The sequence below is a fragment of the Rhinoraja longicauda genome, chromosome 2, assembly GCF_053455715.1.
Source record: "Rhinoraja longicauda isolate Sanriku21f chromosome 2, sRhiLon1.1, whole genome shotgun sequence".
Taxonomy (NCBI): domain Eukaryota; kingdom Metazoa; phylum Chordata; class Chondrichthyes; order Rajiformes; family Arhynchobatidae; genus Rhinoraja; species Rhinoraja longicauda.
Window position 1 is genome coordinate 89,232,376 of NC_135954.1, and position 17,319 is coordinate 89,249,694.

General features: G+C 43.5%; 2 protein-coding genes across 8 annotated transcripts in view; one reads left to right on the forward strand and one right to left on the reverse strand.

The window, feature by feature from the left end:
* bag1 (BCL2 associated athanogene 1) overlaps nt 1-806 on the forward strand; it is a 13,175-nt gene extending 12,369 nt beyond the window's left edge. Inside the window, exon 7 of the mRNA XM_078423131.1 lies at nt 367-806. Coding sequence (XP_078279257.1) covers nt 367-456 — 90 coding nt within the window. The 3' untranslated portion in view covers nt 457-806. The remainder of the gene's footprint in view (nt 1-366) is intronic.
* fastkd3 (FAST kinase domains 3) lies at nt 594-17,305 on the reverse strand. 7 transcript variants are annotated; one of them, XR_013548980.1, is made up of 7 exons: nt 17,116-17,305; nt 11,646-13,101; nt 6,603-6,688; nt 4,226-4,400; nt 2,531-2,589; nt 1,197-1,311; nt 594-1,099 (listed from the first exon to the last, which is right to left on the reverse strand). XR_013548980.1 is itself a non-coding variant. In XM_078423075.1 (7 exons), exons 1-7 carry the CDS (start codon nt 17,188-17,190, stop codon nt 1,001-1,003), a joined length of 2,076 nt encoding a protein of 691 aa, XP_078279201.1. In that variant the 5' UTR covers nt 17,191-17,305; the 3' UTR covers nt 594-1,000. The 7 variants fall into 7 exon arrangements, 6 of the variants coding, with proteins under 6 accessions (XP_078279201.1, XP_078279218.1, XP_078279241.1 ...); XM_078423075.1 differs by having other exon boundaries at nt 2,520-2,589; XM_078423092.1 differs by lacking the exon at nt 17,116-17,305 and adding an exon at nt 15,982-16,043 and having other exon boundaries at nt 2,520-2,589.
* Between the last annotated feature and the right edge of the window lie 14 nt (nt 17,306-17,319).

The window sequence follows — 17,319 nt, forward strand, 5'->3', positions numbered from 1 at the left end:
TGCACTGGATTCACTAATACATCAAGCTCAGTCAGATATTGCCACTCGTTCTGCACCAGCTACAACTGGATGACTATACAATTCTGTTCCGCTTGAGCCAGCAGCCAAAAGTGTTGCGGATAAATCTGTGCGCTGTGTGCAATCTGGCAACAGAATGGGTTTGTGCCTTATAGACTTTCACATTTGTTGACTAATTAGAAATAGAATGAAACTCATTCATAGTGTCATATAAAAAACAAGCCAACACATTCGTATAGTCGCCAAGCACAAAATTTTCAAAGTTTTGTTTTTTTCTTAAAAGTAACCAAAATAATGTTACCAAATGATTTTACCATTTGGTGATGCATGATTTTTTTTTGGCAACAGACTCACTTGGCCCGGTGTGATGTCATTGAAACACACATTTCACAAGAATCGGAGAAACTTCAATCAAAGAATCTTGCTCTCGCTGACTGACTTTCTGAAAATAATGCAGTTGTGAGCCTGCTAATCTATAGAACCTAAATTATTTACAAACTGGTGTAAATAATAATTTGAAAGCAGGAAACTTTGCAATAAATGTAATCAACTACTTTCCTGGACAATAATCTGTGTCTATTCTAATTTTGTCTTCTATTCTGACTCCTTAGATTACCTCTGTTCCTGGGTTTATTGTAAAAAAATACCTCTGTGCTAGTTATGTCCAATACCTGAACTCATGACCAAAGTAAATGTACACCATTACTTTTATTGTAGCAGGATGTTAGTGTTTACATGTAGTAATTCAAAATACAATCTGCATTTAATAAAATGTTTCATTTTATTCATTTGGTGTTTAGTTCATTGATTTAAAACATGATAAATAACTGAAATCATAATTATATGCTCATCTGAAAGATTGGTACTTATTCATCCTGTAGAGTTGTGGTGCATCATTTTTCATTGGAATGCCAGTTTGCACGTGTGCCTTCATTTATGGTCACACGGGTTTGAGATGGTGGTTGACTTCATTTTATTGTCTTCACCAAGCAAGTCTGTAGCTGTGTGGAAATATCTTCTTGTGAAGATATTCTACCATCTCCTTTTGGGTCTGCAGCTTGTCAAATTCATAGAATGGAATCTGGATGAAACAAATTGCAGCTTTTTACATCATGCATAAGGGTGCTTAATAGTTTGTATTTTTTCCCGAAGATGAGATATCTAACTAGAGTGCAAACCTGTACAACATCGTAGCCCAGCAGCCGCAGTTGCCTCTGCTTGATAGCTTCTTTTCCAAGGAGATTTTGACTATTTATGGAGAATCTTCTCTGGTCATCAATGCACAGTGCTATTCTGAAAAAAAAAGTTTCTTTATCTTTTTAAAACTAAAGTTTGATTTGTGTCAGCCAAGTGTCTGATTGGAATATATTCCACAGCATTAGGGCTATGGTATTTGAAATTAATGCAAAAAAAAACAAAACTAGTCAGGTTTAACCATAAGGCTGGAGTTCATGACATGGATCATTATTCAATTCTGAATCCAATATCTACATTTAAACATCCCCAAGATATAGAATATAAAACAGTACCGCGCAGGAACTTCGGCCCACAATGTCTGCACTGAATATGATGCTAAGTTAAACTAAACTGCTCTGCCTGCACATTATCCATATCCCTCCATTTCCTACATATCCATGTGCCATCTAACAGCCTTAAATGCCACTATCATATACTTCCATGACCATTCCTGGCAGTGTCTTACAGGTTAAAAAAAAATTGCCCCACTCACCACCTTTAAACTTGATGGGTCATGACCCAAAACCTGAAGAAAGGTCTTGACCCGAAATATCATCTATTCCTTTTCTCCAGAGATGCTGCCTGACCTAGTGAGTTACTCCAGCATTTTGTGTCTATCTTCGGTGAAGCATTCCCTCTCTCTCATTCTCTCTGTCCAGACACCCTTGAATTCTCTCTCTCTCTCTGTTACTTCCCCACCATAGTCCTCTTGCTAATTTCACCATTTGTATTTCTTCGTTATCACCTTGTCTCCAGCCAACAATGGACCATTGTGGGCTCCACCTTTCCCTGAGTATCGATGCAGGCTTTGCTTTATTTTGCACCTTCCCATACCTCTAGTTTCCCCCCCATAGATTGCCTAACTTTTAAAAATAATAGTTGCTCTTGTGACATTTCAAACAAATAAGACAACCACAAAGTTTAACGTTGAACCCGTGTCGCTGATGCTGTAAGGCAGCATCTCTACCACTGCGCCATCGTGCCGCCCTTATTTCTTCACGCCTTCTGCCAAAGCTGTTCTGTAATCATGTGGAAACGGGTTTGCAAAAGAAATAACTCTTCTCCCCCAGAAGAGTTATTCTTCTGGAGGAGAAGAGTATACTGGTAAAGGCTAGTGTGTCTGATTTTTCATCCATTTAAATGACAAAGTTCCTTTTCCATATGCCTCCTTCATCATTCCCTTACTATCTTGCACTCTGACATAGAAATTAAAAAAAAGTTGATGGCCAACAGTTCCATGATTTCAAACAAATTAAAACTCTAACCTCCTGAATACCTCATCACGCCAGGAAGCAGGAAGCACATATCCTTCTTCGTCCAGTTGAATCTCTGCGTCTAAAAAAAAGATTAGATTTTTACACGAAAAGGTAATGCTAAAATCAAAGTGTTAGTTCATTTCGTACAGCAACCTGATTAAAGACGGTGATAAATACATCAAGATGGTCGAACTACATTTAGCTAATAAAAGAGCATTTGTTAAGCAGATTCACAAGATGGAAAGGATGGGGGAAGAAGAGTTATTTCTTTTGCAAACCTGTTTCTAAATGATTACAGAACAGATTTGGTAGAAGGCTTGTGAAGAAATAAGGGTGGCACGGTGGCGCAGCGGTAGAGTTGCTGCCTTACAGCATCAGAGACAGGGGTTCAATCCGGACTACAGGTGCTGCCTGTACGGAGATTGTACATTCTCCTCGTGAGCTGCGTGGGTTTTTCCCCCGAGATCTTCGGTTTCCTCCCACACTCCAAAGACGAACATGTTTGTAGGTGAATTGGCTTGGTAAAAATGTAAATTGTCCCTCGTGTGTGCTGGATAGTGTTAGTGTGCGGGGATCGCTGGTCAGTGTGGACTCAGTGGGCCGAAGGACCCGTTTCTGCGCTGTATATCTAAACTAAACTAAATACCTACCGTCTTGACCCTGTACAGAAATCAAAGTACTGGAGGAACTCAGCAGGTCAAGCAGTGGTGGGAAAATGCCAGACAAAGTTTTGGGTCAGGACCCTTCTTCAGAATGATAAAGAGGGGAAAAGGTTGGAAGAGGCAGATGAGGGGAAGGGGTGGGGAATGAACTGGCAAGTGATCGGTGGATTCAGATTAGGGGTGAGTGGCAGATGGGTGGAGATTGCAACCAAGGCTACAGGTAAGAGGAGAAAAGAGTTTGCAAATGTGGAATCTGATAAGATGGAAGATGGGGAGTAAAACGTAGAACCAGAGGAAAAGATTGTGGGTGAAAAGGAACAGGAGGGCAGGAGAGGGGAAATGGGGACCTCAGACGAGGGAGGGATGGGAGATGACTGGATGGAAGAGGAAGGGAACTGCATGATGGGGCAGGGGAAATGGAAAGTAGGGTGTGTGTCCAGGAGGGGTTGGTGGGGGGCATAGATTACCTAAAACTGAAAAAATCAATTCAATGTTCATACCCGTAAGCTACCCAAGTGGAAGATGATGTGCCTTCCTTCCAGTTTACGCAAGGCATCACTCTGGCAATAGACGAGACCGAGGACAGAAAGGTAGGTATGGGATTGGGATGTGGAGTTTAAATGGTTAGCAACTGGGAGATCCTGCAGACCCTGACGGACAGAGTTCACACGTACAGCGAAACGGTACCCCACTACAGCTCAACTGAAAGAATGGACAAGGAAAAAAGGAGGGTACATTTTTTAAAAAAATTGAGAATACTTCACTGCTGTTTCAAAACTGGGTTATAAACAAACATCTCATTGTTGAAGATAGAGTTCACCACCAAAAAATAAACAAAAATGGTGAACTGACATGTGGATCCATTCTTTCCCCTCACATTTGTTCATGACAAATATTTGGCTTTTAAAAAAGTTTTATCTTTTACGCCATTCAGATTTAAAGAAGAAACAACTTTCCTTACATATGTACCAGCATGTAAGTTATCCTACAGAATCCCTATGATTTTTAGCTCTGTATGCAATTCCAAATAACTTTGGCAAATGCTTGCAGTACCTAATGTATAGCCATATGGTGTCAGCACTCGAGAAGCAAAGTAATTCCTTGCTCCCAGAAGGTCAGTCAGGGCATTCTTCACTTTGCCATAGAGATGTTCATCCACCAAGCTTTCTACCGACTGTCCTGCTGTTAAAAATGATTTTACCCGATACTTGTGAGGAAGACTGTGACCCTGTTGAGAAACAGATAACTATTTTTGTACATTTAAAATGCCATGAGCAAACTATTAGGTTATTGGAATACAGAGCAATCTTATTGCTATGAGACAATAACTATTAAACCATAGTTTATCAGCAAATGAAATTGATACTTTGAAGATTTATATTGGCAGCATATAAAAATCACAAAACAGCACATTGTGAATGAGACCACAGAATGTAATATGCTTCCAATAGACAATAGGTGCAGGAGTAGGCCATTCGCCCCTTCGAGAGAGCACCAATGTGATTCATTGTTGATCATTCACAATCAGTACCCCGTTCCTGCCCTCTCCCCATACCCCCTGACTCCGCTATCATTAAGAGCTCTATCTCACTCTCTTGAAAGCATCCAGAGAATTGGCCTCCACTGCCTTCTGAGGCAGAGAATTCCACAGATTTACAACTCTGGGTGAAAACGTTATTTCTCATCTCCGTTCTAAATGGCCTATCCCTTATTCTTAAACTGTGCCCCCTGGTTCTGGACTTCCCCAACATTGGGAACATGTTTCCTACCTCTAGTGTGTCCAATCCCTTAATAATCTTATATGTTTCAATAAGATCCCTTCTCATCCTTCTAAATTCTGGAATTCCTAGTCACTCCAGTCTTTCAACATATGACAGACTTGCCGTTCCGGGAATTAACCTAGTAAACCTACGCTGCACTCCCTCAATAGCAAGAATGTCCTTCCGCAAATTTGGAGACCAAAACTGCACACAGTACTCCAGGTGCGGTCTCACTATGGCCCTGTACAACTGCAGAAGGACCTCTTTACTCCTATACTCAACTCCTCTTGTCATAAAGGCCAACATGCCATTAGCTTTCTTCACTGCCTGCTGTACCTGCATGCTTACTTTAAGTGACTAATGAACAAGGACACCCAGATCTCTTTGTACTTCCCCATTTCCTAACGACACCATTCAGATAATAATCTGCCTTCCTGTTCTTACCACCAAAGTGGATAACCTCACATTTATCCACATTAAACTGCATCTGCCATGCATCTGCCCACTCACACAACCTGTCCAAGTCACCTGCAACCTCATAGCATCTTCCTCACAGTTCATACTGCCACCAGCTTTGTGTCGTCTGCAAATTTGCTAACGTTACTTTTAATCCCTTCATCTAAGTCATTAATGTATATTGTAAATAGCTGCGGTCCCAGCACCGAGCCTTACGGTATCCGTCTAGTCACTGCCTGCCATTCTGAAAGGGACCCGTTAATCCCTACTCTTTGATTCCTGTCTGCCAACCAATTTTCTATCCATGTCAGTATCTTACCCTCAATACCATGTGCTCTAATTTTGCCCACTAATCTCCTACGTGGGACCTTATCAAAGGCTTTCCGAAAGTCCAGGTACACTACATCCACTGGCTCCCTTGTCCATTTTCCTAGTTACGTCCTCAAAAAATTCCAGAAGATTAGTCAAGCAAGATTTCCCCTTCGTAAATCCATGCTGACTCGGAACAATCCTGTTACTGCTATCCAAATGTTCCGCAATCTCTTCTTTTATAAATGACTCCAGCATCTTCCCCACCACTGATGTCAGACTAACTGGTCTATAATTTCCCGTTTCTCCCTCCCTCCTTTCCAATATGTTAAGGAAGACTGAAACCTGCCACCCAGTAACAGCTCTGGGCATTATTTGTGGAGCAGGAAGGGAGGGAGAACAACTAGCCTAGAACTTCCTGCTTCTACACTTACCAGCCAAGGACTTTTATTAGCCTTTCTGATCTTTCCTATACTGATCCGCCACTATGTCCTGCTCATTCTTCCCCTTATGTTCATATCTAAATGCATTCCAAATATGAACATTTTTCTTCTTCCGCTTCTTCCTCTGCACATATTGTTTTGGGTCAGAGTTTCCCCCGACTTTTTTCCTCCAGTACATTTGACTGCATTGGTACTACTTCATGAACCCATGCAAAACAAAGAATATATTTTACTGCCAGGATCCACCTTGTTCTTGCCTGTCATGATCCATTGCAGACTCTTCCCTTCCCGTTCTTCATTTTTACATCTCCATCTGGGAGACAGCCTAGACATCCACAGATTTTATTTCCTCCCACCCCTCCCACCCCTCTCACCCCTACCACCTGGAGGCAGCATTGGTCTTAACTTTACATGAACAATGCACAGTAAAAAAAGTGACTGATCATTTAACAAAAGCCTTACCTCATAAATTCGGCACTCTAGTTTCATTGTCAGGAACAGCTGGGTTAGCTGGGCGAGAACAAATTTGTCTAGTCCAGTTCCTTGGGCTATTAAAAATAGAATCGACTAAAATTAAAATCAAACTAACTGCGAGAACTTGCATTATGTGATTATTTATTTATTCCACCCAACCCTCCCATGCACACGCATAATTTTCACGAGAGCGCATTTTATTCCATATCTTGAATTCTTTGGTTGTGAGTTGTGAATCCTGTAAGGGCAAATTTCTGTAACCTGAACGTCCATAAGGCAATAGTCACTAAATGATTTACAAATTCTGAGGCACTACAGAATTTTATTGAGATTTAGAAGCTATATTTGTAGACTTTTGAAACATCTATTTGTAATGGATGCAAGAACACTGGAGAGTTTAAGGTTATAGATCCCTCCACTTGGAAAATTTCAAAGCACCCCATTCAGACTGGATATGTTACCTCCAAGAAATAATGCTGAGTCAGCATTCTGTGGGTTTTGATGAAAGGTCACCGAGCTGATACATTAACTTAACTGCTCTATCCACATATGTTGCCCGAGCTAATGAGCACCTTTAGTTCATTATCAGTTTCAATGGTGGGAACTTGAGTAGTAGGTCAGAAATTGGAAGAAGTGTTGGGAAGGTAGAAGTTTTGATCAGCACGACTCAAAGGGAGGGGAGGATGGGAGAGATGGAGGAATATTGTAATGCTGATGGGCTGAAGTATGTTCACTTCAATCCAAGGAGGACTGTGGAGAAAGCAGATGAACCTAGGGCTTGGACCAGTGCTTTGGACCATGGTGTGTGGTCATTGGAGAAATGTGTCGCAAGAGGGACATGACTGGCAGCTCAATGTTTAGGGGTTTAGGTGTTTCAGACATGATTGAGAGGAAGGCAAAAGAGGTGGATGTATTGCGCTACTAATCAGGTAGGCTGTCACGACGGAACTCAGGATATACTGGAGGATTTGTCCCCCGAGGCAATATGGGTATGGCTTAGAAATAAGAAAGATGCAAGCCCTCTAATGGGATTGTATTATAGCCCCCCCCCCCCCAAATAGTGAGTGGGAGATAGAGGAACAGATATGTAGACACATTACGGAAAGAAGCCAAGGCAACAGACGGGGAAGACGTTCTGCAGTGTATTCAAGAGGGGTGGACCTTGTGGGAAAGCGCCAAATTGGAGCAAGGCAAACTACAACTTTTACGTAGGAGCTCGGAAGGGTATACTGGGAGCAAATTCTATTGGGCAAGACCACATCTGATATGTGGGAGTCGTTTAAAGACCAGTTGATCGAAGTTCAGAACCGGAATGTTCCAGTGAGGAGGAGAGATAAGGATATCAAAGAGAACCTTGGACGACCAAAAAAGTTGTAAAAAAGGAGCACATGCAAAGTTTAAGAGGATGGAATCTGATGTGGACTTTGTGCAAAATGGAGAAAGAACTTGAGTGGGGAATCAGAGGGGCCAAAAAGGGCTGTAAAATTGCTTTGGCGAGTCAGATTAAAGAAAGTCCCAAAGCTATTTAACCTATATTAAAAACACGAAGGTAACCAGGGAGAAGGTAGGACCACACAAAGATCGAGAAGGAAATGTGTGTGTGGGAAAGTAGGTGAGGTACTAAATGAGCACTTTGCATCTGTTTTCACCAAGGAGAAAGACATGGATGACAGTGAGATCAGTGTGGAGAATACTTGTATGCAAGTGCAGTTGGATATTAAGGAGGAGGTGTTGGGGCTCTTGAAGAGCATTAAGGTGGTTAAATCTCCAGAACCTGATGGGATTTATCCCAGGTTATTGAGAGAGGCAAGAAAGGAGATTGCAGGAGCCTTAACGAAAATATTTGTATCTTGTCCAGCCACAGGCATCTTGAGATCCCAGAGGACTGTAGAGTAGTTAATGTTGTTCCTTTATTTAAGAAGGGAAGTAGAGAGAATCCATGGAATTATAGGACAGTGACTCTCATGCCAGTGGTAGGAAATCAATTGGAGAGGATTCTTCGGGATAGGATTTACTAACATTTGGAAAAGAATGGGCTAATTAGGGATAGTCAGCATAGGTTTGTACAGAATAGATGGTGTCTTACTAGCTGGATTGAGCTTTTTGAGAAGATTGCAAAAGTATTGTATGAGGGTAGGGCTTTGGATGTTGTGTACATCGATTTTAGTAAGGCATTTGATAAAGTCCCCCATGGTAGGCTGATCCAGTATTCAAGATCCATGGGATTAATAGAGACTTGGTTGTATGGATTCAAAACTGGCTTATTGATAGAAGAGAGGGTTGTGGAGGAAGGACAATATTCAAGTTGGAGGTCTGTGACCAGTGGAGTTCCGCAGGGAACTGTGCCGCTACCACTGCCATTTGTTATATATATATATATATATATATATATTTAAAAAAAATATATATATAAATGACTTGGACATAAACGTAGATGGGTTGGTTAGAACGTTTGCAGAAGACACCAAGACTGCTCAGGTCGTGGACCATGAGGAAGGCAGGCTGTCTACATATATAGTAGGATATAAATCATCTAAAAGTTGCTACTTTCAGAGAACTGTGGACTCGCATCCACAATTCTTCATCACATCTTTGTTCCTCACGATCCTCCTGTTTACTGTGTGCTTTCCTCTTGCATTTCTCTTCCCAAATTGCTTTACCTCACATGTCCAGATAAAACTCAATATGCCATATCTGTGCCCAAATTTCTAACTGCCATTGCATCCATTGACAACCTACTTCACTCTTTGCAATTCCACTCATTTTTGTGTTGTTTGCAAACTAACTCTTCAGCCCACTGACAGAGATCCCAGCATGCTCCTTATTGGACACCAATGATCATGGACCTTGAATCACAATAACATCCCCTGTTACTGTTGCCCTACATCTTCTTTGATCAAGACAATTTTGAATCCAATATACAACTCATCATGGATCACATGTGACTTAAACTTCTAGATCAGCCTACCACAAGGGATCTTGTTAAATGCTTTTTTAAAGTCCATGTAAACAACACCCACTGTCCTAATCTCATCAATCACCTTCGTCATCTCCTCGTACACATAGCCCTGCTGCTTATGCTCAATACCCAGTTTTCCAAATACTAGTGACTCCTGTTCTTAAGAATCTTCTCCAATAATTTCTTCGCCACTAATGCAAGGCTCACTGGACTATAATTTCCTGGTTTGTCCCTATTGGCCTTTTTAAACGAAGGAACAACATTGCCTATTCTCCAGTCTTCTGGGACTTTGCTGCATTTAAACAAGGTAAAAAGATCTCAACTGAAGCCCCAACAATCCGCTCCCTTGTTTCCTTCAATATCTTGGGATAGATCTCATCAGGCTCTGGAGACATATCCACCTTAACGTTCTTCAAAAGACCCAATATCTCCTCCTTAATATCAACATCCCCTCCCTGATGTCACTGTCATCGGTGTTTTCCCCTTGGACAATACCAATGCACAGTACTTATTTAGTGCCTTGCTCACTTCCTCTGGCTCTAGGCATAAACTCCCCCCTTTGTTCTTCCATAGACCTGACTTTTTGCTGGATACCCTCACGTATTTAATATATGTAAAATGTCTTGGGAATTTTCTTAATCCTATCTAGGGTATGGGATGCCCGAGACATTTTAGCTCTTATGGTTGCTTGTTTAACTTCTTTCCTGGTTCCTCAAGGGTTTTGCTCAATTTCAGCTTCCCAATGCATTTACATCCCAGCTTACATATGCATTTTTTTTATTGCTTTGACTAAATTTACAACATCTCTTTACTTTACTTTAGACTTGAGTCTCTGGTCATCCAAGATTCCCGACACTTATCAGCCTTACCTTTTACTTTTATTGACCTATGCTGGTCCTGAATTCTAACCAGCTGGGCTTTAAAAGACTCCCATGTCAGATGTGGTTTTACTCAAAAACATTTATCCCCAATCTACTTTCCCCAGTTCCTGTCCAATATTTTTTGTAATTAGCCCTTCAACAGGTTAGTACTTTCCGCTGAAGTCCAATCTCATCTTTATGGATAACTATCTTAAAACAGATAGAATTATGATCATCGTTCCCAAAGTGCTCTCGCACTGAAACTCCAATCCACTGGTTGGGCTCATTTTCCAATACAAGGTGCAGTAAGGCCTCTTCCCTGGTTGATACTCATTGTCCACCACTCCCCCTAATATTCTTTTTCTCACCTTAAGCTGGGATATTGTTTTAAATATGCCTCTTGCTGAAATGCCCAGTAATTAAATGCAGCCTTAAACAGTGAAACATTATTCAAATTTCTCAGCTTTTCAAAATTGCTCTCTTTTATATTTTGCACTCCTGTTGCTGGACTCTTTTGCAATATTGTATCTCGGTACATATCATATCATATCATATATATACAGCCGGAAACAGGCCTTTTCGGCCCACCAAGTCCGTGCCGCCCAGTAACATGTAACAATAATAAACTAATACCTTTCCAAATCAAGTTGCAGATACATATTAGTTTGATTTTTAGTTTTAGTTTGTTATTTTAGTTTGTATAGTCTTTACTTTGGCTGGATAACACACAAACAAAGGTTTTTCACTGTGCCTCGGTATATGTGACAATAATAAACCAAACAAAACATATGGGGAAATTGATTTTGTCACATCAGGACTACTAAATAGTTCAGGCAGGGTGAGGGGTATCTTGCATTACAAAATTCATAAGGATGCAACGACGAACAAAATTCACACCATCAGCTATAGCATGATAAATATTTGCTTACTACTAGATCGGACACCAATATACACTTATGCAACTGAATTGACTAAATAAAACCTCGGGGCTGCGATCAACTTTCAAATCTTCCAAAACACTCCAATAATCTAATAATCAAAATATTACTTTACATTTTCTAAACTGAAATAATTACCATTTCACAATAACATGATAAAATAATTACTTTGGTAATTATTTTTATTCAAGAATGAATGAAAGATTACTTTGGTTCCCCTGAACCTCATGGTAAGCAAGGTAAGAGAATGTTGTAATAAAACAAGTAGGCTCACCTTCCAGCAGCTGCAGAAAGTAGGGACTAAAGATTTTGGACACAAAATTCACAGGAAATCGTCCTATTAATATACAGGAGTGAAGTAAGTTCAGTAGAGTTCGAGGCTGGAATTGTGAAAATCGTCCCCTTAATAGGTTTTCAATCTTTCGAAATAGCTGACCTACATTTGGAGGCACATAATTTAACCTGCCAAATGATATTATTTGTAAGGCAATTTCTTTAGTTGTAAAGTTGTCTGAATTGTAAACAAAACTTTCAGCAACTGCATCAAATATGGGTGGTGAAAGGATCCGCTGCTGGTTGCAATATTGCATCGTCTTACTGATTGCTTCAGGCTGCATGACAAAGACTTTTTTGGGGATATTTCGCTCCAGGGCATCAATAAAAAACCTGTCGCCGAGTCCAAAACATATTAGAGCGTCCAGTACTGTTATGAGCTCCCGGTCCGAGAAATGAGGAACGTGTCGTACTGAATGTTTGCAGAGATTAATTACCAAAGGAATTGCTTGGGTTTGCTTGAGAACAACCATTGCATTGAGTATGTGGCATTTGGCTTTATGGCTCATTCTGGGGGTTAAATGAAGGGAACGGGAATTCATTTTGTTTAATAGCTCCTGGTATTTTCCTCCTTTTGCCACACCAGCCCCCAGCAGGTTATAAACCATTGGCAGCTCTTCAGATGTCCAGTTCTCCAATGTCTGTCCTTGAACTTGCTCCATTATTTCCTTCAACGTTCCACATTCCGGGCCCTCCAAATTCAGCAGGGCCTCACCCAGCAAACACAAGTCCTTAATGAGCATCTGACCTTTGCCAAGCCGCTCTCGACTTTCGCACAACAATCTCATCATAAGTGTGCTCTGCGGGTCAACGTACAATTGGACACAGGCACACAGTGCAGTTACCAGCGCCGTGGTGCTCAGCCTCTGAGACTCCTGCTCAAACTGGAAGCACAAAGCCTTGACTGTCTCATTCTCCAGTAGGATTGCAGACTTTCCCAGGCCATTCTCATCCCTTTCAACCTGCGATATTTTAAGCAAGGCAGAAGCAGCCATTGTGTCCGTAATGGACTTTGAGGATTTCAGCAGTTTAAAGATCTGTTTGGCTGTTTTACTATTGTTCAAGTATTTAAAAAAATTCTGTTCATAGGACAACTGTTCCCGTTTGCTGCCCGTCTCCAAACTGGCTGCAGCATCTCCATGAAGGCACACTGTCCCTGAAGTGAAATCAGGCTGATCCCTGATCACACTGTGGTATCCTTTATGAGGGACCCATTCATGGCATATCTTTAGACATCCTGTCGATAAAATCGGGCCATATTGTGGGTATAGAATTGTGTTGAAACGTTTGCAAGGGTACAATTTACATTTCATGATTTGTGAGATGTTGCAGGTTTGAAATTTAGATGAAAGGAAATCAAAGAATCTTAACAAATTCAATGCCATAGCAGCAGCTTCCTACGACAAAAAAAGGAACAAAAATCTGCTTTAGGAATAGTGAAAAGGTCCTTGCACAAATGTACTGTAGTTATAATTTGCAAATCACAGACTCTTAAGTAACAAATTACATACTCTTAAGTATTTCCATAACATAATGGCTCAAACTCAAGATTTAAGATGGCTCAAACTCAAGATTTAATTAATAAGTAATGACCAAAAATATATCTCCATATAACCGTTATCAATTTCTTTTGTACAATCATTGCTGATAAATAGAGAATCAATAACATGGCCCAACCATGCAGCATGGAAATAGGCCTTTCTGCCCAACTCACCCTGGCCAACAAAGATGCCCCATTAAAATAGTCCCATTTGCCTGTGGATGATCAACGTTCCTCTAAATCTTTTCTTTCCATGTACCTGTGCAAATGTAGTTTAAATGCTCGTACAGTACCTACCTCAACTATCTCCTCTGACAGCTCATTTCATATAAACCAGCATCTTCCGAGTTGCCCTTCAAGTACTTTAAATCCTTTCCCTCTCACCTTCAACCTGTGCCCTTCTTGATTCCCTGATCCTGGGAGAAAAGATCTTCCCTTCATGAGTTTAAACACCTCTATAAAATCACCCTTCAGCCTCCTGCACTCTAAGGAATAAATTCATAGACACAGAAAATAGGTGCAGGAGGAGGCCATTTGGCCCATCGAGCCAGCACCGCCATTCATTGTGATCATGGTTGATCATCAGTAACCTGTGCCTGCCTTCTCCCCATATCCCTTGATTCCACTAGCCACTAGAACTCCATCTAACTCTCTTTTAAATTCCTAGCCTGCAGAACCTTTCCAGAAACCTCAGGCCCTCGAGTCCTGGTAACATCCTCGTAAATCTTCTCTGCACTCTTTCCAGCTTAACAGCATCCTTCCAATAGCAGGAAGCCAATACTCCAAATGAGGCCTCAACAACATCTAGTGCAACTGTAACATAACATCCCAACTTCAACTTCCATGTTCAATTTTCAGATGACGTGAAAACGGTTTGTGCTGTTGATAATGTGGAGAGTAGTCTTTGCCTCTTAATGAATTGGGAAGACCGAGCAACGGCAGGTGGAATTTAATCCTTAGGTGAGCTAATGCACATTGGAAAGACTCCTTAGGCTCGGATATATGTGATGAATGGTAGGACCCGAGAAAGTACTAAGGAACTGAAACATCTTCAAATACACGCCCAACAATCCCTGACAACAGGTAGATAATGGGTTTAAAATGTAATTTGGGTATTTGCTTTCATTAAGTAGGGAATAGAAAGACTACGTAATGGTACAATCTTTGGTTGGACCACAGTTGGAATATTGTGTGCAGGTTTACGTGCGGCGCACTATAGGATGGTGATGAGTGCACTGGAAAGGGGGCAGAGGAGATCCTCCAGGCCGTCACCTGGGATTGAATGTTCCTATTGTGAGGAGAGACTGGATGTTTCCCTTGGGGCAGACTTGGATCCCGGTGGAAGTTTACAAAATGATGAGGGGCAGGGATTAGGTACACTGCAAAAGGCTTCTCCCCCACCAGTGAGAACAGGATTTTGGTGTGGATTAAAGATCTGAGGAAGATTTTTTTTACCAGACAATGCAGGGTGTTAAGTGGAATGAGGCTGTGTGTTGAGGGTGTGGTTGAGGCAGAGACTTTGCAATATATCTGGACGAGCTCTTGACAATGGATCAGCAGAGGGTTGGCATGGGGATGATGGGGAGAGTTAGATAGAGCTCTTCAAGAGAGAGTTAGATAGAGCTCTTAATGACAGCAGAGTCAGGGGGTATGGGGAGAAGGCAGGAACGGGGTACTGATTGTGAATGATCAGCCATGATCACATTGAATGGCGGTGCTGGTGCAAAGGGCCAAATGGCCTACTCCTGCACCTATTGTCTATTGATGGGGCCTCTATCAGTGCTGGACCGTTCGGATTCTCTCTCCATGGATGCTGCCTGAACTAGTTGATGTTTCAAACTCCCCTCCATTTCTCACCCAGATCACCTCTCTCTCTACCCCCCTTCCCCCCCAAATCCCCCTTTCTCACCACTCGCCCCCAACCCTACCCCAACTCCCCTCGCCCCCCAATACCCCCACCACGTGCCCCCCCAGCCCTACTCCACCCCCAATCCCCCCACCCCGATCCATCCAGACCTCTACCCACCCCCAATCCCCCCCCCCCCCCCACAAGCTCTGCTTCAGCCCCGATCCACCCTGGCCCCCAGAACCCACCCCCACCCAATACCCCGATCCACAATGCCTGGCCCCCCAGACCCCAATACCCCCTCTCCGTGCCCCCCCCCGCCCGGCCCAGCGCTACTCCCCCAATACCCCCACCCCGATCCACACTGCCTGCCCCCCCAGACCCCTACCCACCCCCCACCCAATACCCCGATCCACCCAGACCCCTACCCACCCCGAATACCCCCACCCACCAGGCCCAGCCCTACTCCACCCCGACCCACCTGCCCCCCAGACCCCTACCCACCCCGAATACCCCCACCCCCCAGGCCCAGCCCTACTCCACCCCCACCCACCTGCCCCCCAGACCCCAAGCCACCCCCCAGCCCCAACCCCCCCAAATCCCACTTTCTCGCCCCAACCCTACCCCCACTCTCCTCGCCCCCCCAATACCCCACCCCGTATCCCCCCCAGGCCTTGCCCTACCCCACCCCCAATAGATCCCTCCACCCCGACCCCTCCCCACCAATACCCCCCTTTCTCATTCCCCCCCTTCTCATCCCTCCCCCCCCTTCTCTTCCCCCCCCCCCTTCTCTTCCCCCCCCCCCCCCTTCTCTTCCCCCCCCCCCCCTTCTCTTCCCCCCCCCCCTTCTCTTCCCCCCACCCCGCTCCTCCCACCTGACCCGGTCCTCACCGGCCCATCCGCGGCGCCGACGGCCGACCGACGGCTTTCCCCGAGTTCCGCTCCTCCCCCGCCCTCAACTGGGCGTTTTCCCGGAGTTTACAGCGCGGCCGACTGAATGCTTTCCCGGAGTTTACATCGCGGCGGAAGGCGCTGTCCTGCAGCTCCCCAACACCAGCCCCCCTCCTGGTGGAAGCTGCTTCCACCAAGAGTTACGGTTAAAAACAACAACAACAAAACTGTTGGACGAACATAGCGGGTCGAGAATCACCTGTGAAAGCAAAGGGTTGATCAATTTTGCAGAGCGTTCTCACACGAGAAATAAGGTGACACTAGATGATCTGAAGGAGAGGGGTTTAACAACAAAATTAGTGAAGGGAAACAACTGCAGATGCTGGTACAAATCGAAGGTATCACAAAATGCTGGAGTAACTCAGCAGGTCAGGCAGCATCTAGGAGAGAAGGGACTCCCCTCCCTGAGGTCCTTCACCGACACTCGCAGGGTATTCCGGATACCCTGTCCTCCCGCTCCGTTTGCTGCCGCCATCCCGCCTGGATAAGGGTGTTAGGTTAGTTACCTAACCAGCATGGATCCACCCCTAAGTCAGACTCCTGGTCACCAACGTGACCTCCGCTCCTCGTCAGTGATCCACGACTCGATACTGGTACTGTTCTTATAAGAACATTAGGGTTGTAGCCAATCCATGGGAGAACCTCCTTTTTTCTGTTGTTTGTACTTAAAAGTCTTTTTTTTCTGCGGGTCACATGAAAAAATTAGACTAAAACTGTGAATTGATAACTATTACTGCACCTTTTACATAGAAACATAGAAAATAGGTGCAGGAGTAGGCCATTCAGCCCTTCAAACCAGCACCACCATTCAATAAAACCATGGCTGATCATCCACAATCAATACCCCATTCCTGCTTTCCCCCCCATACCCTTAGAGCTAAACTCTCTCTTGAAAACATTGAATTGGCCTCCACTGCCTTCTGTGGCAGAGAATTCCACAGGTTCACAACTCTCTGGGTGAAAAAGTTGGAAGATGAGCTTAATTTACGGATCAAGTCAAGTCAACTTTATTTGTCACATCCATATACAAAATGTGCAGTGAAATGAAAGTGGCACGGAAAACATTCCGCTCACCCGGCACACAGATAAAACTCCAGCTGTTGATATCTTCAGGGTACGTGTTGGCTCACGCTGTTGTGCCTGCATCATTTGGCATCTCTTCCCGCATGTTTTATCAGCAAGGCTGCAGATACCAGCCTTGCGCCGCCCGCGATAATCCCAGCACCTGCGTCACTGCTCTTTGCCGGGAACTCCCGACACCCGCCTGACGTCACCGCG